Genomic DNA, 27,129 nt, shown 5'->3' with positions numbered 1-27,129 from the left:
TCGACTGTTCTCAATTCAACTCATTTAATAAACAGTACCGAGATGTCCCCCAGTTATCTTCAGCTGCCTCCAGGCCTTCTGGATATAAAGCAGGCTTACATCGTGTCTGATGGCCAAATCCCCCCGTCACATCGATGCAGAACACATCTTTACAATGTCCAAGAAGGCTCTTTCATCACCCATCCAGTGTGTCATGTTGTGGTGACTCTACACACTGTGAGACCCTACCCCGCGCTCCGGTCACTGAGGACTGCAGACTCAAGCTGCAGGGGATATGCCTAGGACTTATGAAACAGAATCATTGTCATCATTATGTAACTGTACATTTATGATACAGACGACATGCTTATGATGTATGAAACACTAGATTTATGCACAAAATATATTCTAACTGATGTATTTGTACATTGATGCAGAATAAATACATGTTACTATGAGAACTACATGTATGCAGCACAAGACATTATTTCGACTTATGAGGTCATATAGATACAGTCTAGGCCTATCTGTGTCTGGGTGTGCGTCTGTGTTCCCCCGATGTTGTCACCAGCTGTGGGTGTGTACGGTCTGACCAGCGGTGGCCTCCCTGAGTCTGTCCCCGTGGTTCGGATGGTTCTCTGTAGAGGCCGTGTCTCAGGTGAGGGGCCGCACCTTGCTGCCCCCCAGCCCCCGGAGAAGCTGGCTGTGGATGCGCCGCAGGTTCATCCCGTAGACCAGAGGGTTGACGAGGGGCGGGACCACCAGGAACTCGGCCGCCATCAGGTTGCTAAGCGCCGCGAGGTTGGACGTGTTGCCGTAGCGGGAGAACAACGTGTCGAACATCAGCGACAGCGTGAACACGGTGAGCGTGGTGATGTGCGGCAGACACGTCTGGAAGAACTTGCGGCGGTTGGTCTTGGAGGTCCGCGAGGCCTGGATGATGTTGGCGTAGGAGACGGCGATCAGCAGCGCCTGCAGCACGTGCACCGTCATCAGCAGGAAGCCGTAGAGGTTGTTGGCGCTGGTGTCGACGCACGACAGCTTCACCACCACCCAGTTGGTGCAGAGGATCTTGTCGATGTGCAGGCTGCAGAGGGGCAGCCGGCTGGTGAGGAGCACGCCCACCCCGCTCTCCAGCAGCGCCCAGCTCCAGGTGAGCAGCAGCAGCTGGGCCACGCGGCGCCACGTCATGATCAGGTGGTACTGCAGCGGGCGGCAGATGGCCACGTAGCGGTCGTACGCCATCACCGCCAGGTTGGTGTACTCGCAGAACACGTAGGAGTAGACGGTGAAGATCTGCGTCAGGCAGCCGCCGTACGAGATGAGCTGGGAGTCGGCCAGCAGGTCGTGGAGCAGCTTGGGGTAGAACCCGGACGCGCCGTAGACGCCGTTCACGCACAGGTTGCAGAGGAACACGTACATGGGCTCGTGGAGGCTCTTCTCCACCACCACGATCAGCACCACCGTCAGGTTGGCCAGCACAGTGGCTCCGTACAGCAGCAGGCTCACCGCAAACAACAGCTGGCGGTTGGCCTGGGTGGCGTTGAAGCCGTGCAGCGTGAACACCAGCGCCGAGTTGTTCCCCGGGTCGAACATCATCGGCACTGGGGAGCAGGTGGAGGAGCAGGTGGAGGAGCAGGTGGAGGGGTTAGATCAGCTGCTGTGACGCTGCTGCACACACGCTGACACACTGCTCCAACAAACGACCGTTATTCTAGATTTTACAAAGTGATTCACACGAGAGGAGCAGACACCCGGTGGTCCAACGATTTATATAAAAATGGAGGTAACTGTACATTTATGATACAGAAGACATGATTGACGAAACACTAGAATTATGCACAAAATATATTCTAACTGATGTAGCTGTCCATTCATGCAGAATGAATACTGTAACAACTGGAGCCTTCGGCCAACAGAGCAGACCAGGGAGGCTGACCGGAGACTGGCTGGGCACCAGTCTGTCCGTCCGTCTCCGCTCAGTACTTTATAGAGAGATACCCTGAGACGACGAGCAGAGCGACAGGTCGCCCTACAGAGTCACCCCATGGGGTTGCCATGGAGACCGCCTCCGAGCAGCCCTCCTGGCCGACATCAGCGTATACTTCTTTATCACTTCTAGTCATCTTTCCAAAATGTAATAAGATACATTAAGCCTTAAACCGGTCTATTCCAGTAGTGTACTGGTATACTGGCCCACTCGCGCTAACCTCACGTGATCTAGATCTGGATGGTGCAAGATGAGTATGAGGATGCTCAACAGCAGTCCAGTGGTCTAACTCAGCCCATCCAATGTTTGGATGTTTAGAGCAGGACCTCCAGGTGATATTTGGTGACCTTCCTACAAACTTCCCTTTGGCTCGAACCATAAGACAATCGATTGAATTAATGGTGCAAGTGTGTTTCCTGTACAGTACATTAATGTACTGTGTATACATGAATGAACTGTTAGGACATTCATGTACAGCATACACATTAATGTACTGTGTATACATGAATGAACTGTTAGGACACATGTACAGCATACACATTAATGTACTGTGTATACATGAATGAACTGGTCGGACACATGTACAGCGTACACATTAATGTACTGTGTATACATGAATGAACTGGTCGGACACATGTACAGTGTACACATTAATGTACTGTGTATACATGAATGAACTGGTCGGACACATGTACAGTGTACACATTAATGTAGTGTGTGTACATGAATGAACATCATTAATTGTGAACACCCCCCCGTTCAGTAAGCACATTCATGTACTGGATAAACATTAATTCACGGTATGCACATTGAGGTGGCATTAATTTAATCTAGATATTGAATGAGCTAGCCTGCTGTACTATCACTCTTTAATGTTTGTAGTTGTTTTTGCTTATTCACAGACTTTTCTTTGACAGCTTCAGTTAAAAAATCTTAAATATATTCTCATGTTCTCATGAGATCGGGGTTAGGGACTGCTATGTTCGATATCTAAAACCACACTTATTCCATTCTTTGTGTGTGTGGGGGGCGGGGATGAGTGTAAGTGTGTACAGGAGTGTGTGTGTGCGTGCCCCTGTCACATGCATGTTCAGCCGACCAGGAATATAATTGGGTTCGGGACAAACCGGGAAAGAATAACATGTTTACAATAACAGTGCTGTTGTATTAGTTCCTACTGGGCGAGGAGGTCACTAGAGGTCGCTGGAGGTCATTAGAGGTCACCGGAGACCGCCCCAGATCCTCGGCCAAACAGTGAGGGGCCTCTGGGGGCCCCAGGGCCAGACCTCCAGGGGCCCGGGGCCAGACCTCCAGGGGCCCGCAAGGTCCAGCTAATCGCACGCGCGCACGCGCGCGCACACACACACACACACACACACACACACACACACACACACACACACACACACACACACACACACACACACACACACACACATATATATATACAGTGTACTCTCAAATATAAAGTGTGGTGAACTGGAATAAATTACCTTTGGAAATTAAGAGCATAGACAACTATCATTGTTTCAGAGAAAAGGTAAAATCCTGGCTCATGGTGAATTTAAATCCCTTGTGACGCTAACATGTCGTCCTCCATGTGAGCTGTTGTCTGTTGGTGATGGTCTATGTATGTACTTTGCACTTTAATACAGAAAGTAAGGGTTAGGGAAGATTATTTTATGTTTAGCCTCTCATAGTCTATTTTTTATGATGTTAAATTTTTTGTTTTATGTGGATGTATGTCCTGTTTTGTATCATCAGGGCCCATGGTGGAAATAAGTGAAATAAGGAAATAAGCCCTTTGTCATGTTCTTCTTATATCCCTTGGATGTGTCTTTTATTCAAAATAAATCAAATACATGCACACATAGACACATGCACACACACACACACACACACACACACACACACACACACACACACATATACACACACACACACACACACACACACACAAAGACAGGCAAAAACAAACACACACATACACCAACACACACACGCACTCACACACATACACACATATACTGTACATACACACACACACACAAACATACACACACACACACATACAAACACAAACAGACAGACACAAAGAGGCAAAGCACACACAGACACACACGCATACATACACACGCACACATATACACACACATACACACAACCTCATAGACAGACACAAAGACAAGCACACACACACACATATACACACACACACACACACACACAAGAGAGGCCGATACACAAACAAACTGATAGAAACACAGACGCACACCCAGACACAGATAGGCCTAGACTGTATCTATATGACCTCACTACTGTATCTCTATGACCTCACTACTGTATCTATGACCTTACTACTGTATCTATATGACCTCACTACTGTATCTCTATGACCTCACTACTGTATCTATGACCTTACTACTGTATCTATATGACCTCACTACTGTATCTATATGAGCTCACTACTGTATCTCTATGACCTCACTACTGTATCTATATGACCTCTACTGTATCTATATGACCTCACTACTGTATCTATATGACCTCACTACTGTATCTATATGACCTCACTACTGTATCTATATGACCTCACTACTGTATCTCTATGACATCTACTGTATCTATATGACCTCACTACTGTATATATATGACCTCACTACTGTATCTATATGACCTCACTACTGTATCTCTATGACCTCACTACTGTATCTATATGACCTCACTACTGTATCTCTATGACCTCACTACTGTATCTATATGACCTCACTACTGTATCTCTATGACCTTACTACTGTATCTATATGACCTCACTACTGTATCTATATGACCTCACTACTGTATCTCTATGACCTTACTACTGTATCTATATGAGCTCACTACTGTATCTATATGAGCTCACTACTGTATCTATATGACCTCACTACTGTATCTCTAGGACCTCACTACTGTATCTCTATGACCTCACTACTGTATCTCTATGACCTCACTACTGTATCTATATGACCTCACTACTGTATCTATATGACCTCACTACTGTATCTCTGACCTCTACTGTATCTATACGACCTCATTAATGTCTCACTATGACCTCAGTTCTATATGTCAATGACCTCACTACTGTATATTACCTCACTACTGTATCTCTATGACCTTACTACTGTATCTCTATGACCTCTCTAATGTATATGACCTCACTACTGTCTATGACCTAACTACTGTATCTCTATGACCTCACTACTGTATTTGACCTCACTACTGTATATTGCCTCACTACTGTATCTCTAAGCGCTAATTACTGTATCAATGTGACCTCACTACTGTATAAAACCTCACCACTGTGTCTTTATGATCTCACTTCTGTATCTCTATGATCTATGAACTTTATACAGATGAATTGTGAACCAGAATTCAGAGTTCTAAACGCTAGCTAATACCCTCTCAATTACCACGGCAACCAGACAGGTATCGAGGCCATAGGAAGAATCCTAATTTGGAAGGATCCTAGACCTAGTTAGTCACAGTGGTTTGGAATGGATTCACTTTGAGAACTTGAATTACTCTTACTACAGAACCATGTGTTCTAACTACAGAACCGTATGTGTTCTAACAGAACCATGTGAGTTCTAACTACAGAACCATTTGTTCTAACTACAGAACCATATGTTCTAACAACAGAACCGTATGTGATCTAACAAAAGAACCATGTGAGTTCTAACTACAGAACCATGTGTTTTGTCACTACAGAACCATGTGTTCTAACGACATTAAGTAAATGTGTAGCAAGCAGATGCTTGCATTATAGCCGTTGGTGCCAGGAATCAGCTCCCATGATTCCTGTTGTTGAGCAGAGCTCAACGAATCCATAGTGCAGAACGCCCCCCTCGGTGTCCCCCAGGGCTCTGTTTGAGGCCTAATACTGTTGTCATAATGAAGAGATGGTCCTTTGTTGATGATGTCAGAGGTCCTGCTCCAATGGTTTCTGGTGTTGAGAGAAGCTTTATAGGGGCAGAGGAGAGCCTTAGCTCAGTCTAACTGACTGGAGGTCCTGGTTGAAGAAGAGGCCACAATGTCTGCTACATCTTCTCTCTTTTAAAACAGTTTAAAGCTGTGATGGACACATTTTAGGTTCAGAGGGGGAAGTACATGGCTGCCAATATGTGCTGGACACTACATGTCTTCTGATATCCAAAAGACAAAGACATAGAACATTCCTTCAAAGGAAAGAAGGCTCTACAATCTCCTGTGATGAACTTCTTCTGAGAGTGAAAGGTATCATGGTCAATTCAAGCCAGATTCCATATTTCATACTGACTGAATACCTGGACATGGGCTATCTGAAGTACTTATATTTTGTGATTGTTTTGATGCTGTACATTGTGATTGTGGTTGCGAATGCTTTGCTCATTGTAACTATTTGTATGAAGAGGAGCCTACATGAGCCTATGTATGTGTTTCTGTGTAGCCTGTTGGTTAATGAACTGTATGGTAGTGCTGGTCTATTTCCATTCCTCCTGCTGCAGATCACCTCAGACAGTCACACCATATCTAGATCCATGTGTTTCCTTCAGATCTACTGCTTGTATACGTATGCATCTGTGGAGTTTAGTAACCTGGCTGTGATGTCCTATGATAGGTACCTTGCTATCTGCTGTCCTCTGCATTATAAGGCTCGGCTGACCTCTAACAAGGTGGCTCTGTTCATCGCTCTCGTATGGCTGTACTCTCTTATCAAGTTCCTAGTTTCTCTATTTCTGACTTTCCATTTAAAACTCTGTGGGAACGTCATGGGCCGACTATACTGTCAGAACTACTATGTGACCAAACTTGCGTGTTCTGACACCACAGTAAATAATATTTGGGGAATTGTTACAACATTTCTGACCATTTTTGTTCCATTGATCCCCATCCTGTTCTCCTACACCAAGATCCTCAGGGTTTGTGCCATTGGTTCTAAAGAGACCAGACAGAAAGCAGTCAGTACCTGCAGCCCCCACATCGCCTCCCTGATCAATTTCTCTTTTGGGTGTTGTTTTGAAATATTTCAGAGTAGATTCAATATGACCGGTGTTCCCAGGATAATACGTATCGTTTTATCGCTGTACTTTCTCGCCATCCAACCAATCTTTAACCCTATCATTTATGGACTGAGGTTATCTAAAATAAGACAGATGTGTGGGAATCAGTTTTTCTGCAAGAAATTATAGTTATTGGTTTTGTAATAACTTCACATATATTGATAAGAACGATACTTAATGCGATTCATATATATTCGTGTAGGATAGGTCATTTTTTACTTTTATTATTTGCAATTAGTTGCACGGTATATCCATGATTTTGCCTTAAAAGCTGTAGTAGGTCAGATTTAAGAGTTGTGAAGAGAATGTGATACATTGGCAAGATGAATTCCTCTAGCCAATCAGGAAAGAGATGCCCTGATTGGTCAGAAATTAGCCAGGATAAGTCTTAAATCGTAATAGTCTAGCTTTTGAATCTGAACTACAACATCTTAAACCGTGCATTAATAAAAGAAATACAATATTGTTCGTGTTGTCTTACATTTGCCCATTTCTCCTAGTAAACGAGTGTTTTTCACAGCTGTAGACCCTAGTCAAACTATCTAAAGAGCCACTTCAAATTGTACTGACCCTTCTGTGGTCACTGGATTAGAAACACAGACCATGATGTAAACTGATTTCATCTAGTTGCATGGATCCAAACCTATTCCCTGGTTTTAAATCTGTGTATTTTGAAGAACTTCAAAATCCTGAATTGCCATTTGGAAATGGGACATTATTGCATAAACTTGTTTCATATCCAATATTTTATTGATAAAGGTTGAACTGAACACAAAACATTTTTACATGTTTTACTGGTCAACAAATTAATCTCTGAAGAGCTTGATGTGTCATTTGATTTGGCTTAATGTTCCCCTCGTGGTCCCTCCGTCTAAACATGTTGTCATTGGCTTGTATAATCCAAAATGATATGCTCAATGTGTTGATTTGAGGCTGATCTAATACCAATTAAATTGCATGATGATTCCCATGGACATATAGCATGTTCAACACCAGGTCATGGATCTATAGCATGTTCAACACCAGGTCATGGATCTATAGAATGTTCACACACACACACACACACACACACACACACACACACACACACACACACACACTGTGGTGACCCGCTCCTTGAATGAGCCGGGTTCCAGGTACAAACTACACGTTTATCGAGGGTTAACGCCATTTCAGGCATTTATTCAACAATCAACTTAAATCAATCAAACAAGGAAGGAGTCGCGGTCTCTAGGGCCTCCGTGGGCCTCTAGGCTCTCTCGCTGCCACGAGCCCTTCCTTCCTGCACCCGACCCGTGCTGTGCTGTGCTGTGCCTCCTTTTAAAATGGCTCCTCCGCTTTCGGCCAGGTGTCCCCCAATCACCCTGATTGGGGAGCCGAAAGGGCTGCTCTTCATCGCCGGCTGGTGGGTGGGGGTGGTATACCCAGTCCTTAACAGTACCCCGGGCCCGTCCAGGCCGAGGTTTCCGTGGCGGGATGCCACAACACACACACAGACACAGACTCATAGACGGACACAAAGACAGGCACAAACACACACACAAACACATTCAAACACACACACACACATACACACAAACACACACACACACACATACACAGGCAGACACAAAGACAGGCACAAGCACAGACACAGAACGCCCCCCTCGGTGTCCCCCAGGGCTCCGTTTGAGGCCTAATACTGTTGTCATAATGAAGAGACGATCCTTTGTTGATGATGTCGGAGGTCCTGCTCCCATGGTTTCTGGTGTTGAGAGAAGCTTTATAGGAGCAGAGGAGAGCCTTAGCTCAGTCTAACTGACTGGAGGTCCTGGTTGAAGAAGAGGCCACAATGTCTGCTACATCTTCTCTCTTTTAAAACAGTTTAAAGCTGTGATGGACACGTTTTAGGTTCAGAGGGGGAAGTACATGGCTGTCACTATGTGCTGGACACTAAATGTCTTCTGATATCAAAAAGACAAAGACATATAACATTCCTTCAAAGGAAAGAAGGCTCTACAATCTCCTGTGATGAACTCCTTCTGAGAGTGAAAGGTATCATGGTCAATTCAAGCCAGATTCCATATTTCATACTGACTGCCTACCTGGACATGGGCTATCTGAAGTACTTATATTTTGTGATTGTTTTGATGCTGTACATTATGATTGTGGTTGCGAATGCTTTGCTCATTCTAACTATTTGTATGAAGAGGAGCCTACATGAGCCTATGTATGTGTTTCTGTGTAGCCTGTTGGTTAATCAGCTGTATGGTAGTGCTGGTCTATTTCCATTCCTCCTGCTGCAGATCACCTCAGACAGTCACACCATATCTAGATCCATGTGTTTCCTTCAGATCTACTGCTTGTACACCTATGCAACAGTGGAGTTTTGTAACCTGGCTGTGATGTCCTATGATAGGTATCTTGCTATCTGCTGTCCTCTGCATTATAAGGCTCGGCTGACCTCTAACAAGGTGGCTCTGTTGATCGCTCTCATATGGCTCTACTCTTTTATCAAGGTCCTAATAACTCTTTGTCTGAATCTTCGATTAACACTGTGTGGGAACGTCATAGACCGGCTTTACTGTCATAACTACTATGTGACGAGACTTGCGTGTTCTGACACCACAGTTAACAATATCTACGGACTTTTTGGAACGTTTCTGACCGTTTTTGTTCCATTGTTCCCCATCCTGTTCTCCTACACCAAGATCCTCAGGGTTTGTGTCGTTGGTTCTAAAGAGACCAGACAGAAAGCAGTCAGTACCTGCAGCCCCCACATCGCCTCCCTGCTCAATTTCTCTTTTGGGTGTTGTTTTGAAATATTTCAGAGTAGATTCAATATGACCGGTGTTCCCAGGATAATACGTGTTTTTTTATCGCTGTACTTTCTCACCATCCAACCAGTCTTTAACCCTATCATTCATGGTCTGAGGTTATCCAAAATAAGACAGATGTGTAGAAATGTTCTTGTCTGCAAAAAGTAAAGCAAAGGAGATAATTGTTTATTGTTCCCGAAGTTAACGGTTGTAAGTGTGACCTTTTAAAACACTTATTATAAGGTTAAGTCAATTTCCTAAAGATGGTCCTTAATCACAGTTTCAGTCTTCAAGTGCTTCACAGGCCACATGTCATGACTCCCTAGCCCTCTGGTTAAGACAGGGTTCTGGTTCAGGGTCAGTAGGGGTTTTGAACGGGGATAAGTTTAGTAGAGTAAGGGTTAATAGGAGTCGAGTCCTGGTGGCAGGGTTATGTTCAGGGCTAGGGTTAGATCAGACGTTACTTAATATGATGCACATAAGCTAGCCTGCCTCTTTACAAAGCCATTCATCATTCTGATTATCTTTTTAATCTCCCTATGTTGCTGATTTAAGGTTGATAGTATAACGGTTCAATAAAATGTGAAAAAGTTGATTGAAAGAATATGAATTAAATGTGTGTTTCTTCTTGTTGAATGCAAGCACAGAGGTCTCTGACCTGCCTCTGGTCGTATTTGCGGTTGGGTCGGTGAACTCTCTCATGGAAGGCTGTGGATGTAGATCAGCCTGTGTCCGTCTCATTGGAGGTGTGGACCCACACTTCTGCTCCCCTGTGAGGGAGGTGTTCTGTCGTGCTTACGCTCCTCATGAAGCCCCAAAGGGAAAGGAGTTGGAATGGGCCTACAGCAGCTAGCTGTTCAACCCCCTTTACGCCCGGACCACATTTTACACCATTTTGAATTCTGACTTTTGATTAGTTGTTAGTTTACCTATTTACAGCAAATTGCTGACCTATCACCAGTGGATCATCAGTGATACACAGCGATTATAAAAAAAAAGTTGATTGGAGAAATGACAGGAATTTCAACAGGCTTATTTTTATCCAAATCATCCAATGCTACAAGATATTGGTGCACAATGTGAAAAAAAAAGCTTTCCATTTGCCAACCATGGGCGCTAAGCGAAGTAGAGCACATCTTTGAGAGTCCTACACTGTAAGTCTATCAGCTCATATACATTACTCATTCATTTATTGTTTGTGTATTATAAACCAGCTCATGTTGCATCAATGTTGAAACTCTTCTGGGCGCTGAGTTGTCTCCATCTTTCTAATGCAACTCCAAGATTTGTGTTTCAGCACGGATTGGTCACAGAGCATTAGAAAGAGGATGAGGCTTTTTAGGTAACGTCGAATCTGGTCCGATCTCAGTGGATCCGGTTGGTTTGCTTGCTTCCATGGCTGCAGCACACTGTGTTTGTCTGCTAAATAGCATCACATCTGGCAACCCAGGTGACTCTGAGAATAGTGGATCATTACACACAGGGTGACTCTGAGAATAGTGGATCATTACACACAGGCCACAACTAAGAGTTCAGACCGAGCGCAGAAACTCAAAGGAGGAGTTACTGGCTTTAGTGTTGGTGTCAGAGAAGCCAGTATTTCCATTTATGCACGTTTCCTAAATCTTTGATGACATATTATGCAAATCGTATGATTCAGTGCATTACATTTGTTACTTATTGTAGATTGAACCATCAAATAACATTATGCAGTTAAGAAGCAAGCACTAACAATCAACAAATGGTCCAGTAATAATTTACTAATGGTGTTCATGTATACTCTTAGTGTACATGTCAACTGAGGCAGTGGTGTTCATGTTAACTAAGGCATTCATTAATACATTATTTCTTCTACACTCTATTCACCCTAACCAACTAACCCTAACATTAACCCTAACCCCAGGCCCACGCCTATGCTGAGGCTCATAATACTTCAGACCTGGTGTTGAGCATACTATAGGTCCATGACCTGGTGTTGAGCATACTATAGATCCATGACCTGGTGTTGAACATGCTATAGGTCCATGACCTGGTGTTGAACATACTATAGGTCCATGGGAATGACCATGCGATTTGAATGGTATTAGGGCAGCATGAACCAGAGGAATATTTCAAAATGTTTTGTGTTCAGTTCAACCTTTATCAATATGATATTGCAAATGAAGCCAGTGGAAACACTAAGCCATTTTAAATGACACACCAAGCTTGAAAGAGATTAATTTGTTGATCAGAGGAATACTTAAAAAAGTGTTGTGGTCAGTTCAACCTTTATTAATATATAATACATAATACTTATGTTTTTATTCTTATTTATGTGTGTGTTGTCTATTTATTGTATTGTATGTTTTTAAATGGACCTTGAGTCTAATAATAAAAGGATGATGATGATGATTAATAAGAATGAAACACGTTTATGCAATTATGTCCCATTTCCAAAATTGCAAATCAGGATTTTGAAGTTCTTAAAAACAAACCAGGGAATAGTTTTGGTTCCGGGCAACTAGATCCAAGCTTACATCATGGTTTGTGTTTCTAAACCAGTGACCACAGAAGGGTCAGTACTAGTTGAAGTGGATCTTTAGTATGTTTGACTTGTCTCTACAGCTGTGGAAACCTCTGGTTTACTGGGGAAGAAGGGCAAATATAAGACAACATGAACAATATTGTATTTATTTTATTAATGCATGGTTAAAGTTGTTGTAGTTCAGATGCAAATGATACAATTTGAGCGTGACTATTTAAGGAATGCCATTGCCGTCCATTAGCTCTTAGTGGGTGAAAGTGTGGACATCTGTTCCTAGTTGACCACAAAGGCCTCTGTATGAGACCATTACGATTTTAGTATGATCCATTTTTGACAATCAAGGCATCTCTTCATCTTGCCTGTCTATCACATTCTCTTTAAAACTCTTAAATCGAACCTACTACACCTTTTAAGGGGAAATCATAGACATAAAGTTATGCGCGACTATTTGCAAAGAATAAAAGTAAAGAATGACCTATCCTACACAATTATGTAGGATTCACATTAGGTATTATACATCGAATATATATGAAGACATCAAAAAGTGATATCTATATCTTCTTACAGAAAAACAAATTTCTGCAAATCTGTCTTATTTTAGATAACCTCAGTCCATAAATTATAGGGTTGAAGAGTCCTTGGATTGTTACAAAGTACAGCGATAAAACAATACGCAATATCCTGGGAACACTGGCCATATTATATCTACTCTGAAATATTTCAAATCCACACCCAAAGGTGAAGATCAGTAGGGAGGCGATGTGGGGGGTGCAGGTACTGACTGCTTTCTGTCTGGTCTCTTTAGAACCATTGACACAAACCCTCAGGATCTTGGTGTAGGAGAACACGATGGGGATCAATGGAACCCCAATGGTCACAAATGATGCAAAAAGTCCCCAGACATTGTTTACCGTGGTATCAGAACACGCGAGTTTGGTCACATAGTAGATTTGACAGTACATCCGGTCTACGACATTCCCACAGAGTTTTAAACGGAAAGTCAGAAAAGTAGAAACTAGGAACTTGATAAGAGAGTACAGCCATACGAGAGCGATCAACAGAGCCACCTTGTTAGAGGTCAGCCGAGCCTTATAATGCAGAGGACAGCAGATAGCAAGGTACCTATCATAGGACATCACAGCCAGGTTACTAAACTCCACAGTGGCATAGGTGTACAAGCAGTAGATCTGAAGGAAACATATGGATCTAGATATGGTGTGAGTGTCTGAGGTGATCTGCAGCAGGAGGAATGGAAATAGACCAGCACTACCATACAGTTCATTAACCAACAGGCTACACAGAAACACATACATAGGCTCATGTAGGCTCCTTTTCATACAAATAGTTACAATGAGAAAAGCATTTGCAACCACAATCACAATGTACAGAATCAAAACAATCACAAAATATAAGTACTTCAGATAGCCCATGTCCAGGTAGGCAGTCAGTATGAAATATGGAATCTGGCTTGAATTGACCATGATACTTTTCACTCTCAGAAGAAGTTCATCACAGGAGATTATTGAGCATTCGTTCCTTTTTTAGGAATGTTATTCGCCTTGTTGTCTTTTAGAAGAATATACCTACATCGATCACTTCAAGTTACAAACAAGACCCATATCTTATTTCTGAAGACACTTTCCATCAGAACATTTGGTGTGATCCCCACACCTGACCGCCACACACTTACCACTCCCTCTCTGAGCCTAGAACATGACCTCACATCTCACAGATGTAGCAGACATTGTGGCCTCTGGTCTAACCAGGACCTCCAGTCCATCAGACTGAGCTAAGGCTCTCCTTTGCTCCTATAAAGCTTCTCTCAGCCCCAGGAACCATGGGAGCAGGACCTCTGACATCATCAACAAAGGACCAAATGGAACAGGCTATTAATTTACACGTGCACATTGGTGGCTGGTTGTGATAAAACAGTATGACCTACATCTCACGCCTGGGGAACATCAAGGATGAAATATTGCTCTATTTGATCCTTGTCTTTCTAAATTCTAACAATTATGACAATTCCCAACAATTATAATGAATCTGATAGTGCTGAAAAAATATTTGGTGTAAATAATGACTTGTTCATATTGAACTTATAAAGATGTATATGCAATGGAGGCGTTCCCCAGGGCTCTGTCTGTGGAACCCTCCTCTTCCTCGTTTACAGACCCACCTCTCTGTGGAACCCTCCTCTTCCTCGTTTACAGCCCCACCTCTCTGTGGAACCCTCCTCTTTCTCGTTTACAGACCCCACCTCTCTGTGGAACCCTCCTCTTCCTCGTTTACAGCCCCCACCTCTCTGTGGAACCCTCCTCTTCCTCGTTTACAGACCCCACCTCTCTGTGGAACCCTCCTCTTTCTCGTTTACAGACCCCACCTCTCTGTGGAACCCTCCTCTTTCTCGTTTACAGACCCCACCTCTCTGTGGAACCCTCCTCTTCCTCGTTTACAGCCCCCACCTCTCTGTGGAACCCTCCTCTTCCTCGTTTACAGTCCCCACCTCTCTGTGGAACCCTCCTCTTCCTCGTTTACAGCCCCCACCTCTCTGTGGAACCCTCCTCTTTCTCGTTTACAGACCCCACCTCTCTGTGGAACCCTCCTCTTCCTCGTTTACAGACCCCACCTCTCTGTGGAACCCTCCTCTTCCTCGTTTACAGCCCCCACCTCTCTGTGGAACCCTCCTCTTCCTCGTTTACAGACCCCACCTCTCTGTGGAACCCTCCTCTTCCTCGTTTACAGACCCCACATCTCTGTGGAACCCTCCTCTTCCTCGTTTACAGACCCCACCTCTCTGTGGAACCCTCCTCTTCCTCGTTTACAGCCCCCACCTCTCTGTGGAACCCTCCTCTTTCTCGTTTACAGACCCCACCTCTCTGTGGAACCCTCCTCTTCCTCGTTTACAGACCCCACCTCTCTGTGGAACCCTCCTCTTCCTCGTTTACAGCCCCCACCTCTCTGTGGAACCCTCCTCTTCCTCGTTTACAGACCCCACCTCTCTGTGGAACCCTCCTCTTCCTCGTTTACAGACCCCACATCTCTGTGGAACCCTCCTCTTCCTCGTTTACAGACCCCACCTCTCTGTGGAACCCTCCTCTTCCTCGTTTACAGACCCCACCTCTCTGTGGAACCCTCCTCTTCCTCGTTTACAGCCCCACCTCTCTGTGGAACCCTCCTCTTCCTCGTTTACAGACCCCACCTCTCTGTGGAACCCTCCTCTTCCTCGTTTACAGCCCCACCTCTCTGTGGAACCCTCCTCTTCCTCGTTTACAGCCCCACCTCTCCTTGGAACCCTCCTCTTCCTCGTTTACAGCCCCACCTCTCTGTGGAACCCTCCTCTTCCTCGTTTACAGACCCCACCTCTCTGTGGAACCCTCCTCTTCCTCGTTTACAGACCCCACCTCTCTGTGGAACCCTCCTCTTCCTCGTTTACAGCCCCCACCTCTCTGTGGAACCCTCCTCTTTCTCGTTTACAGACCCCACCTCTCTGTGGAACCCTCCTCTTCCTCGTTTACAGCCCCCACCTCTCTGTGGAACCCTCCTCTTTCTCGTTTACAGACCCCACCTCTCTGTGGAACCCTCCTCTTCCTCGTTTACAGCCCCCACCTCTCTGTGGAACCCTCCTCTTCCTCGTTTACAGACCCCACCTCTCTGTGGAACCCTCCTCTTCCTCGTTTACAGACCCCACATCTCTGTGGAACCCTCCTCTTCCTCGTTTACAGACCCCACCTCTCTGTGGAACCCTCCTCTTCCTCGTTTACAGCCCCCACCTCTCTGTGGAACCCTCCTCTTTCTCGTTTACAGACCCCACCTCTCTGTGGAACCCTCCTCTTCCTCGTTTACAGACCCCACCTCTCTGTGGAACCCTCCTCTTCCTCGTTTACAGCCCCCACCTCTCTGTGGAACCCTCCTCTTCCTCGTTTACAGACCCCACCTCTCTGTGGAACCCTCCTCTTCCTCGTTTACAGACCCCACATCTCTGTGGAACCCTCCTCTTCCTCGTTTACAGACCCCACCTCTCTGTGGAACCCTCCTCTTCCTCGTTTACAGACCCCACCTCTCTGTGGAACCCTCCTCTTCCTCGTTTACAGCCCCACCTCTCTGTGGAACCCTCCTCTTCCTCGTTTACAGACCCCACCTCTCTGTGGAACCCTCCTCTTCCTCGTTTACAGCCCCACCTCTCTGTGGAACCCTCCTCTTCCTCGTTTACAGCCCCACCTCTCCTTGGAACCCTCCTCTTCCTCGTTTACAGCCCCACCTCTCTGTGGAACCCTCCTCTTCCTCGTTTACAGACCCCACCTCTCTGTGGAACCCTCCTCTTCCTCGTTTACAGACCCCACCTCTCTGTGGAACCCTCCTCTTCCTCGTTTACAGCCCCCACCTCTCTGTGGAACCCTCCTCTTTCTCGTTTACAGACCCCACCTCTCTGTGGAACCCTCCTCTTCCTCGTTTACAGACCCCACCTCTCTGTGGAACCCTCCTCTTCCTCGTTTACAGCCCCCACCTCTCTGTGGAACCCTCCTCTTCCTCGTTTACAGACCCCACCTCTCTGTGGAACCCTCCTCTTCCTCGTTTACAGACCCCACATCTCTGTGGAACCCTCCTCTTCCTCGTTTACAGACCCCACCTCTCTGTGGAACCCTCCTCTTCCTCGTTTACAGACCCCACCTCTCTGTGGAACCCTCCTCTTCCTCGTTTACAGCCCCACCTCTCTGTGGAACCCTCCTCTTCCTCGTTTACAGACCCCACCTCTCTGTGGAACCCTCCTCTTCCTCGTTTACAGCCCCACCTCTCTGTGGAACCCTCCTCTTCCTCGTTTACAGCCCCACCTCTCCTTGGAACCCTCCTCTTCCTCGTTTACAGCCCCACCTCTCTGTGGAACCCTCCTCTTCCTCGTTTACAGACCCCACCTCTCTGTGGAACCCTCCTCTTCCTCGTTTACAGACCCCACCTCTCTGGGGAACCCTCCTCTTCCTCGTTTACAGACCCCACCTCTCTGTGGAACCCTCCTCTTCCGCGTTTACAGCCCCCACCTCTCTGTGGAACCCTCCTCTTCCTCGTTTACAGACCCCACCTCTCCTTGGAACCCTCCTCTTCCTCGTTTACAGCCCCACCTCTCTGTGGAACCCTCCTCTTCCTCGTTTACAGACCCCACCTCTATTAAACACATCTCCAGATTGACAAAAAGTTATTAAAAAATAAATGAAGTAGTTAGTGTGTACTATATGAAGTAGTTAATATGTACTATATGAAGTAGTTAATATGTACTATATGAAGTAGTCATTATCAAATATATGAAGTAGTTATTATGTACTATATGAAGTAATTTATCTATACTATATGAAGTGGTCATTATCAAATATTTGAAGTAGTTAATATTTACTATATGAAGTCGTTAATATGTACTACATTAAGTTGTTATTATCAAATATATGAAGTAGACATTATGTACTACAGGAAGTACTTCATTCAACTATATGAAGTAGTTATTATGGACTGTATCAAGTATTCAACATGTTCTATATGAAGTGTTTATTATGTACTATATAAAGTTATCGTCATGTACTTCATGAAGCAGTTGATATGAAGAAGTTAATATGTACTATATGAAGCAGTCAATATAAACTATATGAAGTAGTTATTGTGTACTATATGAAGTAGTTATTGTGTACTATATGAAGTAGTTATTATGTACTTTATGAAGTATTTATTATGAACTATATGAGGTACCGTAATTTTCGGACTATAAGCCGCGCCTTTTCCCCCATTTTTCAAGTCTGCGGCTTATATAACGGTGCGGCTAATCTATGGATTTTTACAGCTAACGGCCACTAGGGGACCTCCTAAATCTATGGATTTTACAGGTTACAGTCCACCGACTTTAACTCTACGGGCTCTATGACCGGTCCGCGCCCCTCCACCTTTAAGTGGCGGGCTCCAGCAGGAAACGCTGGAGGCCGGAAAAGCCTCAGGTAGCGCGCAAAAGTGGAACTGAGAGTGGTAGGCTACGAAAGACAGAACGAGAACGAGAGCAAGACAAATATTACGAAAGCGAAAACAGTTTTTGCAACGGAAGTTGCACAAATAGTTCTACAGGGTTAACAGCATGCGCGTCGCATGCATCGCACAACAAAAAGTTGTTGTGCATCGCTGAGATGGCATCGCAGACCTCCAGCGGACTCTGTGGATCAGCCTTCCTTCCCTGGGTATTGTGGGACACTGTTAAGGACCTCCTCCTCAACTGTTGTTCTCTGGTTTAACAGATCCTCGAAGTGTCCCTTCCAGCGTGCCTTGACCTCCTCCTCTGTTTTCAAGATGTTCATTCTGTCTTTCGACCGGTCGCTGGGTCCATATATTGCTTTGGTGGCATTGAAGAAACCCCTGTAGTCTCCTTTGTCTGCCAGATGTTGGATTTCTTGTGCTTCTTCTGTCAACCACTTATTTCTGAGTTCCCTTATTCTGCCCTGAACAATGGCCGTAGCGGTTGAGTGAGCTTTCCTTTTGGTTTGGCAAGTGATGTCCTTCTGCCATGCACAAATCGCGTGCCGTTTTTTGGAAATAAGATGTTCGATTTTCTGGTCATTGTCATCAAACCAGTCCTTGTGCCTCTTAGATTTAAGACCCAGCACTGCCTGTCCAGTGGTCAGGATGGTGGATTTCAGCAGGTTCCAATGTACTTCGATGTCGTCAGGGTACACAGGTGGTGGGCTATCAAATAAAGCAGCTTGGAGGAGCTCTTGAGTGTCAGGTGTTTGAAGATCCTTGATGTTTATGGTGGGACGGCAATGCTTTTCCTCCCTCTTCTTTTGGCCATTAGTCTGATGGCCATGGAAGAACGGATGAGACGATGGTCAGTCCAACATCCATCCGTACTGGTCATTGCTCTTGTGAGATGCACATCACGTCTGTCCCTGGCTCAGACAATAACGTAGTTGATTAGATGCCAATGCTTGGATCGAGGGTGCATGGAGTTGATATTCCCTACCCCCTCTTTTCCCATGGTGCCACTCCATGTTGTAGAATACCGACCCACTCTGGCATTGAAGTCCCCAAGGAGGATGATTTTGTCTTCTTTTGGGATGGCTGGCAAGATGTTACCTAGGCTGGCATAGAAGGCTTCTTTGATGTCATCTTGTGAGTCCAGAGTGGGAGCATATGCACTCACGACAGTGGCCATCCGGTTGCTTTCCAGCTTTAGCCGGATTGTCATAAGGCGCTCGCTGATGCCCTGGGGCAGTTCATTGAGTTGACTTACCAGGTTGTTTTTGATGGCAAAGCCAGCCCCGTGTATCCTTGGTTCATCAGCAGGCCTGCCCTTCCAAAAGAAGGTATATCTTTTCTTCTCTCAGTTTCCCTTCTTCCGCCATTCTGGTCTTTCTGGCCGTTCATTGGAGTTTTCTCTGTTTCTTTTTCTGACCGCATGGAGGAGGTCCCAGTGGACGCGGTAATCCAGCCAGGAAGGTAGTGAGGCAGACAATCTTTTGGGATGTTGGGAGAAGTGGTTGCACAAAGTATAGTTCTATATTTTATTTTTGTAGTTATATAGCTATTATGTACTGATTAAGTAATTAATATGCACTATATTAATCAGTTACAATAAACGCTATGATATAGGTATTATGTACCATATGAAGTAGTTAAGATAAGTATATTGATTATTGAGCCTGACTGACTCCCTGTTACCGAACCCTCGCCTGCCTTTCTACCGCTTGCCTAGCACCAGCTTGTCGTCTACCCCTTGTCCCAATAAATCCCACTTCCTTTCACTCCGTCTCTGCCTCCCTGTGTCCAGCGTTTGGGTCCCCTCGTCCTGTCCGTCCCTTAACACTATATTTATCATGAAATAATAATTACAACTAAGAATTAAGTATAAGACTTAAATACAGCTGGTTTAAAAATCTGTTTTAAAAGTAATAGCTGTGACTCTGAAGTTAATAAAGAAGTTATGCACCAATGTGTACGTGTAAAAGATGTCTCAGGTGTCTGACGGACTGAAGGTCCTGGTTGAAGAAGAGCCCACAATGTCTGCTTCATCTTCCCTCTGTCATTTGTAACAGTTTTGAAGATGTGAGGTCATGTTCTAGGCGCAGAGAGGAAGAGTAAGTGTATGGAGGTCAGGTATGGGGATCACACTAAATGTTCTGATGGAAAGTGTCTTCTGATGTGTCTTTATGTCCATGATTTTTCCTTAAAAGTTGTAACAGGATTTGATTTAAGAGTCATAAAGATAATGTCATACATTGTCAAGAAGAATTCCTCTAGCCAATCAGGAAAGAGATGCCCTGATTAGTCAGAAATGAGTCAGGAATGAGCCAGGATCAGTCTTAATTCGTAATGGTCTCATACAGAGGGCTTTGTGGTCAACTAGGAACAGATGTTCACACTTTCACCCACTTATAGCTAATGGACGGCTATGGCATTCCTTAACAAATCACACACAAATTGAATCTGAACTACAACATCTTTAACCATGCATAAATAAAAGAAATACAATATTGTTAATGTTGTCTTATATTTGCCCATATCTCCTAGTAAACCAGTGGTTTTCACAGCTGAAAACCGCAAATAAAGAAGTTAAGCACCAATGTGTACGTGTAAAAAAATGTCTCAGGTTCCATTTGTTCCCTGGTTGATGATGTCAGAGGACCTGCTCCCATGGTTCTCGGTGTTGAGAGAAGCTTTATAGGACCAGAGGAGAGCCTTAGCTCAGTCTGACGGACTGGAGGTCCTGGTTAAACCAGAGGCCACAATGTCTGCTACATCTTCCCTCTTTCATTTGAAACAGTTTTAAAGATGTGTTGGTCATGTTCTAGGCTCAGAGGTGGAGTGGTAAGTGTGTGGATGCCAATCTCCTGTGATAAACTTCGTCTGAGATTGAAAGTTATCATGGTCAATTCAAGCCATATTCCATATTTCATACTGACTGCCTACCTGGACATGGGCTATCTGAAGTACTTATATTTTGTGATTGTTTTGATGCTGTACATTGTGATTGTGGTTGCGAATGCTTTGCTCATTGTAACTATTTGCATGAAGAGGAGCCTACATGAGCCTATGTATGTGTTTCTGTGTAGCCTGTTGGTTAATCAGCTGTATGGTAGTGCTGGTCTATTTCCATTCCTCCTGCTGCAGATCACCTCAGACAGTCACACCATATCTAGATCCATGTGTTTCCTACAGATCTACTGCTTGTACACCTATGCAACTGTGGAGTTGTGTAACCTGGCTGTGATGTCCTATGATAGGTACCTTGCTATCTGCTGTCCTCTGCATTATAAGGCTCGGCTGACCTCTAAAAAGGTGGCTCTGTTGATCGCTCTCGTATGGCTGTACTCTTTTATCGAGTTCCTAATAATTCTTTGTCTGAATCTCCGTCTAAAACTCTGTGGGAATGTTATGGACCGGCTATACTGTCAAAACTACTATGTGACCAAACTGGCGTGTTTTGATACCACAGTTAACAATTTCTATGGACTTTTTGTAATATTTCTGACTGTTTTTGTTCCATTGATCCCCATCCTGTTCTCCTACACCAAGATCCTCAGGGTTTGTTTTAATGGTTCTAAAGAGACCAGACAGAAAGCAGTCAGTACCTGCATCCCCCACATCGCCTCCCTGATCAATTTCTCTTTTGGGTGTTGTTTTGAAATACTTCAGAGTAGATTCAATATGAGCGGCATTCCCGGGATAATGCGCATAGTTTTATCACTGTACTTTCTCACCATCCAACCACTCTTTAACCCTATCATTTATGGACTCAGGTTATCTAAAATAAGACAGATGTGTAGAAATGTTGTTGTCTGCAATAAGTAAAGCCAAGGAGATCATTGTTTATTGTTCCCTTACATAACGATTGTAAGTGTGACCTCTTAAAACACTTATTATAAGGTTAAGTCAATTTCCTAAATATTTTCCTTAATCACAGTTTCAGTCTTCAAGTGCTTCACAGGCCACATTACATGACTCCCTAGCCCTCTGGTTAAGACAGGGTTCTGGTTCAGGGTCAGTAGGGGTTTTGAACGGGGATAAGTTTAGTAGAGTAAGGGTTAATAGGAGTCGAGTCCTGGTGGCAGGGTTATGTTCAGGGCTAGGGTTAGATCAGACGTTACTTAATATGATGCACATAAGCTAGCCTGCCTCTTTACAAAGCCATTCATCATTCTGATTATCTTTTTAATCTCCCTATGTTGCTGATTTAAGGTTGATAGTATAACGGTTCAATAAAATGTGAAAAAGTTTATTGAAAGAATATCAATTAAATGTGTGTTTCTTCCATTTGAATGCAAGCACAGAGGTCTCTGACCAGCTTCTGGGCGTATTGGCTGTTGGATCGGTGAAGATTTCAGATTTCAGACTTTATTGTCATTGTGCATTGTGCACTTGTGCAATTGTTCACCACCCACAGTGCAAAATAAAGCAGTGCAAAAAGCAAAATGCAAACACAAACAACAGCAATAGGCACAATAAATATGCAGATGTCCAGAGGGGGGGGGGTCAGGCGTTTAGTAGACGAATTGCCCAGGGGTAGCAGGTATTCCTCAGCCTGTTTGTCCGGCTCCCAAGGGACCTGTATCTCCTACCGGAAGGGAGGAGTTGGAAGAGGCCATTTCCGGGGTGTGATGGCCTATTCAGCCCCTGGGAGGTTGCAATGTCCTCCATGGAGGGCAGGGGGCAGCCGATGATTTTTCCTGCTGTCTTAATATCCCCCTGCAGGGTTTTCCTGTCTCTGGCTGGGCAGTTTGCGTACCACACCGTAATGCCAAACATCAGTACACTTTAGACAGCAGAGTGGTAGAAGCTCTGCAGCAGCTTTGTCCCCACCTGGCATTTTCTCAGCAGTCTTAGAAAATATAGCCTCTGCTGAGCCTTCCCGACCACCGCAGCCGTGTTGGTTTGCCAGGTGAGGTCCTTACTGACCTGCACCCCCAGAAACTTGAAGCAGGAGACCCTCTCCACACAGACCCCGTCTACCTGCAGTGGGGCGAGGTCTCCTCTCGTCCTCCAGAACTCTCTCATGGAAGGCTGTGGATGTGTAGATCAGCCTGTGTCCGTCTCATTGGAGGTGTGGATCCACACTTCTGCTCCCCTGTGAGGGAGTTGTTCTGTCGTGCTTACGCTCCTCATGAAGTCCCAAAGGGAAAGGAGTTGAAATGGGCCTACAGCAGTTAGCTGTTCAACCCCCTTTACGCCCGGACCAGATTTTCACCCATTTTGAATTCTGACTTTTGATTAGTTGTTAGTTTACCTATTTACAGCAAATTGCTGACCTATCACCAGTGGATCATCAGTGATACACAGCGATTATAAAAAAAAGTTGATTGGAGAAATGACAGAAATTTCAACAGGCTTATTTTTATCCAAATCATCCAATGCTACAAGATATTGGTGCACAATGTGAAAAAAAAAGCTTTCCATTTGCCAACCATGGGCGCTAAGCGAAGTAGAGCACATCTTTGAGAGTCCTACACTGTAAGTCTATCAGCTCATATACATTACTCATTCATTTATTGTTTGTGTATTATAAACCAGCTCATGTTGCATCAATGTTGAAACTCTTCTGGACGCTGAGTTGTCTCCATCTTTCTAATGCAACTCCAAGATTTGTGTTTCAGCACGGATTGGTCACAGAGCATTAGAAAGAGGATGAGGCTTTTTAGGTCGTCGAATCCGTCGAATCTGGTCCGATCTCAGTGGATCCGGTTGGTTTGCTTGCTTCCATGGCTGCAGCACACTGTGTTTGTCTGCTAAATAGCATCACATCTGGCAACCCAGGTGACTCTGAGAATAGTGGATCATTACACACAGGGTGACTCTGAGAATAGTGGATCATTACACACAGGCCACAACTAAGAGTTCAGACCGAGCGCAGAAACTCAAAGGAGGAGTTACTGGCTTTAGTGTTGGTGTCAGAGAAGCCAGTATTTCCATTTATGCACGTTTCCTAAATCTTTGATGACATATTATGCAAATCGTATGATTCAGTGCATTACATTTGTTACTTATTGTAGATTGAACCATCAAATAACATTATGCAGTTAAGAAGCAAGCACTAACAATCAACAAATGGTCCAGTAATAATTTACTAATGGTGTTCATGTATACTCTTAGTGTACATGTCAACTGAGGCAGTGGTGTTCATGTTAACTAAGGCATTCATTAATACATTATTTCTTCTACACTCTATTCACCCTAACCAACTAACCCTAACATTAACCCTAACCCCAGGCCCACGCCTATGCTGAGGCTCATAATACTTCAGACCTGGTGTTGAGCATACTATAGGTCCATGACCTGGTGTTGAGCATACTATAGATCCATGACCTGGTGTTGAACATACTATAGGTCCATGGGAATGACCATGCGATTTGAATGGTATTAGGGCATGAACCAGAGGAATATTTCAAAAATGTTTTGTGTTCAGTTCAACCTTTATCAATATGATATTGCAAATGAAGCCAGTGGAAACACTAAGCCATTTTAAATGACACACCAAGCTTGAAAGAGATTAATTTGTTGATCAGAGGAATACTTAAAAAAGTGTTGTGGTCAGTTCAACCTTTATTAATATATAATACATAATACTTATGTTTTTATTCTTATTTATGTGTGTGTTGTCTATTTATTGTATTGTATGTTTTTAAATGGACCTTGAGTCTAATAATAAAAGGATGATGATGATGATTAATAAGAATGAAACACGTTTATGCAATTATGTCCCATTTCCAAAATTGCAAATCAGGATTTTGAAGTTCTTAAAAACAAACCAGGGAATAGTTTTGGTTCCGGGCAACTAGATCCAAGCTTACATCATGGTTTGTGTTTCTAAACCAGTGACCACAGAAGGGTCAGTACTCGTTGAAGTGGATCTTTAGTATGTTTGACTTGTCTCTACAGCTGTGGAAACCTCTGGTTTACTGGGGAAGAAGGGCAAATATAAGACAACATGAACAATATTGTATTTATTTTATTAATGCATGGTTAAAGTTGTTGCAGTTCAGATGCAAATGATACAATTTGAGCGTGACTATTTAAGGAATGCCATTGCCGTCCATTAGCTCTTAGTGGGTGAAAGTGTGTACATCTGTTCCTAGTTGACCACAAAGGCCTCTGTATGAGACCATTACGATTTTAGAATGATCCATTTTTGACAATCAAGGCATCTCTTCATCTTGCCTGTCTATCACATTCTCTTTAAAACTCTTAAATCGAACCTACTACACCTTTTAAGGGGAAATCATAGACATAAAGTTATGCGCGACTATTTGCAAAGAATAAAAGTAAAGAATGACCTATCCTACACAATTATGTAGGATTCACATTAGGTATTATACATCGAATATATATGAAGACATCAAAAAGTGATATCTATATCTTCTTACAGAAAAACAAATTTCTGCAAATCTGTCTTATTTTAGATAACCTCAGTCCATAAATGATAGGGTTGAAGAGTCCTTGGATTGTTACAAAGTACAGCGATAAAACAATACGCAATATCCTGGGAACACCGGTCATATTATATCTACTCTGAAATGTTTCAAATCCACAACCAAAGGTGAAGATCAGTAAGGAGGCGATGTGGGGGGTGCAGGTACTGACTGCTTTCTGTCTGGTCTCTTTAGAACCATTGACACAAACCCTCAGGATCTTGGTGTAGGAGAACACGATGGGGATCAATGGAACCCCAATGGTCACAAATGATGCAAAAAGTCCCCAGACATTGTTTACCGTGGTATCAGAACACGCGAGTTTGGTCACATAGTAGATTTGACAGTACATCCGGTCTACGACATTCCCACAGAGTTTTAAACGGAAAGTCAGAAAAGTAGAAACTAGGAACTTGATAAGAGAGTACAGCCATACGAGAGCGATCAACAGAGCCACCTTGTTAGAGGTCAGCCGAGCCTTATAATGCAGAGGACAGCAGATAGCAAGGTACCTATCATAGGACATCACAGCCAGGTTACTAAACTCCACAGTGGCATAGGTGTACAAGCAGTAGATCTGAAGGAAACATATGGATCTAGATATGGTGTGAGTGTCTGAGGTGATCTGCAGCAGGAGGAATGGAAATAGACCAGCACTACCATACAGTTCATTAACCAACAGGCTACACAGAAACACATACATAGGCTCATGTAGGCTCCTTTTCATGCAAATAGTTACAATGAGAAAAGCATTTGCAACCACAATCACAATGTACAGAATCAAAACAATCACAAAATATAAGTACTTCAGATAGCCCATGTCCAGGTAGGCAGTCAGTATGAAATATGGAATCTGGCTTGAATTGACCATGATACTTTTCACTCTCAGAAGAAGTTCATCACAGGAGATTATTGAGCATTCGTTCCTTTTTTAGGAATGTTATTCGCCTTGTTGTCTTTTAGAAGAATATACCTACATCGATCACTTCAAGTTACAAACAAGACCCATATCTTATTTCTGAAGACACTTTCCATCAGAACATTTGGTGTGATCCCCACACCTGACCGCCACACACTTACCACTCCCTCTCTGAGCCTAGAACATGACCTCACATCTCACAGATGTAGCAGACATTGTGGCCTCTGGTCTAACCAGGACCTCCAGTCCATCAGACTGAGCTAAGGCTCTCCTTTGCTCCTATAAAGCTTCTCTCAGCCCCAGGAACCATGGGAGCAGGACCTCTGACATCATCAACAAAGGACCAAATGGAACAGGCTATTAATTTACACGTGCACATTGGTGGCTGGTTGTGATAAAACAGTATGACCTACATCT

The 27,129-nt window shown here is 44.1% G+C and overlaps 6 protein-coding genes across 6 annotated transcripts; 3 read left to right on the top strand and 3 right to left on the bottom strand.

Moving 5' to 3' along the window:
- Positions 1 to 559: 559 nt before the first annotated feature.
- On the bottom strand, positions 560 to 1,899 carry LOC132474686 (olfactory receptor 4E1-like). The gene has a single exon (XM_060075518.1). The coding sequence runs from the start codon at positions 1,576 to 1,578 to the stop codon at positions 634 to 636; it is 945 nt and encodes a 314-aa protein (XP_059931501.1). The 5' UTR covers positions 1,579 to 1,899; the 3' UTR covers positions 560 to 633.
- Positions 1,900 to 6,016: 4,117 nt separating this feature from the next.
- On the top strand, positions 6,017 to 7,812 carry LOC132475043 (olfactory receptor 4E2-like). The gene has a single exon (XM_060076010.1). It carries the CDS (start codon positions 6,247 to 6,249, stop codon positions 7,174 to 7,176), a length of 930 nt encoding a protein of 309 aa, XP_059931993.1. The 5' UTR covers positions 6,017 to 6,246; the 3' UTR covers positions 7,177 to 7,812.
- A 725-nt stretch (positions 7,813 to 8,537) lies between these two features.
- Positions 8,538 to 10,105, top strand: LOC132474803 (olfactory receptor 11A1-like). Its single transcript, XM_060075675.1, has one exon. It carries the CDS (start codon positions 9,087 to 9,089, stop codon positions 10,011 to 10,013), a length of 927 nt encoding a protein of 308 aa, XP_059931658.1. The 5' UTR covers positions 8,538 to 9,086; the 3' UTR covers positions 10,014 to 10,105.
- A 2,703-nt stretch (positions 10,106 to 12,808) lies between these two features.
- Positions 12,809 to 13,868, bottom strand: LOC132475315 (olfactory receptor 4E2-like). The gene has a single exon (XM_060076422.1). The coding sequence runs from the start codon at positions 13,848 to 13,850 to the stop codon at positions 12,921 to 12,923; it is 930 nt and encodes a 309-aa protein (XP_059932405.1). The 5' UTR covers positions 13,851 to 13,868; the 3' UTR covers positions 12,809 to 12,920.
- Positions 13,869 to 21,110: 7,242 nt separating this feature from the next.
- LOC132475259 (olfactory receptor 4B13-like) lies at positions 21,111 to 22,577 on the top strand. Its single transcript, XM_060076291.1, has one exon. It carries the CDS (start codon positions 21,163 to 21,165, stop codon positions 22,180 to 22,182), a length of 1,020 nt encoding a protein of 339 aa, XP_059932274.1. The 5' UTR covers positions 21,111 to 21,162; the 3' UTR covers positions 22,183 to 22,577.
- Positions 22,578 to 25,592: 3,015 nt separating this feature from the next.
- LOC132475282 (olfactory receptor 4E2-like) lies at positions 25,593 to 26,679 on the bottom strand. The gene has a single exon (XM_060076320.1). It carries the CDS (start codon positions 26,662 to 26,664, stop codon positions 25,735 to 25,737), a length of 930 nt encoding a protein of 309 aa, XP_059932303.1. The 5' UTR covers positions 26,665 to 26,679; the 3' UTR covers positions 25,593 to 25,734.
- Between the last annotated feature and the right edge of the window lie 450 nt (positions 26,680 to 27,129).

The sequence above is a fragment of the Gadus macrocephalus genome, chromosome 16 (assembly GCF_031168955.1).
Source record: "Gadus macrocephalus chromosome 16, ASM3116895v1".
NCBI classification, from domain to species: Eukaryota; Metazoa; Chordata; class Actinopteri; order Gadiformes; family Gadidae; genus Gadus; species Gadus macrocephalus.
This window is presented reverse-complemented; position numbering and strand designations above follow the sequence as displayed.

What these genes read in the sequence shown, in the direction of transcription:
- LOC132474686 (XM_060075518.1), bottom strand. Translation starts at nt 1,578, where the DNA reads ATGATGTTCGACCCGGGGAACAACTCGGCGCTGGTGTTCACGCTGCAC.
- LOC132475043 (XM_060076010.1), top strand. Translation starts at nt 6,247, where the DNA reads ATGGTCAATTCAAGCCAGATTCCATATTTCATACTGACTGAATACCTG.
- LOC132474803 (XM_060075675.1), top strand. Translation starts at nt 9,087, where the DNA reads ATGGTCAATTCAAGCCAGATTCCATATTTCATACTGACTGCCTACCTG.
- LOC132475315 (XM_060076422.1), bottom strand. Translation starts at nt 13,850, where the DNA reads ATGGTCAATTCAAGCCAGATTCCATATTTCATACTGACTGCCTACCTG.
- LOC132475259 (XM_060076291.1), top strand. Translation starts at nt 21,163, where the DNA reads ATGTGTTGGTCATGTTCTAGGCTCAGAGGTGGAGTGGTAAGTGTGTGG.
- LOC132475282 (XM_060076320.1), bottom strand. Translation starts at nt 26,664, where the DNA reads ATGGTCAATTCAAGCCAGATTCCATATTTCATACTGACTGCCTACCTG.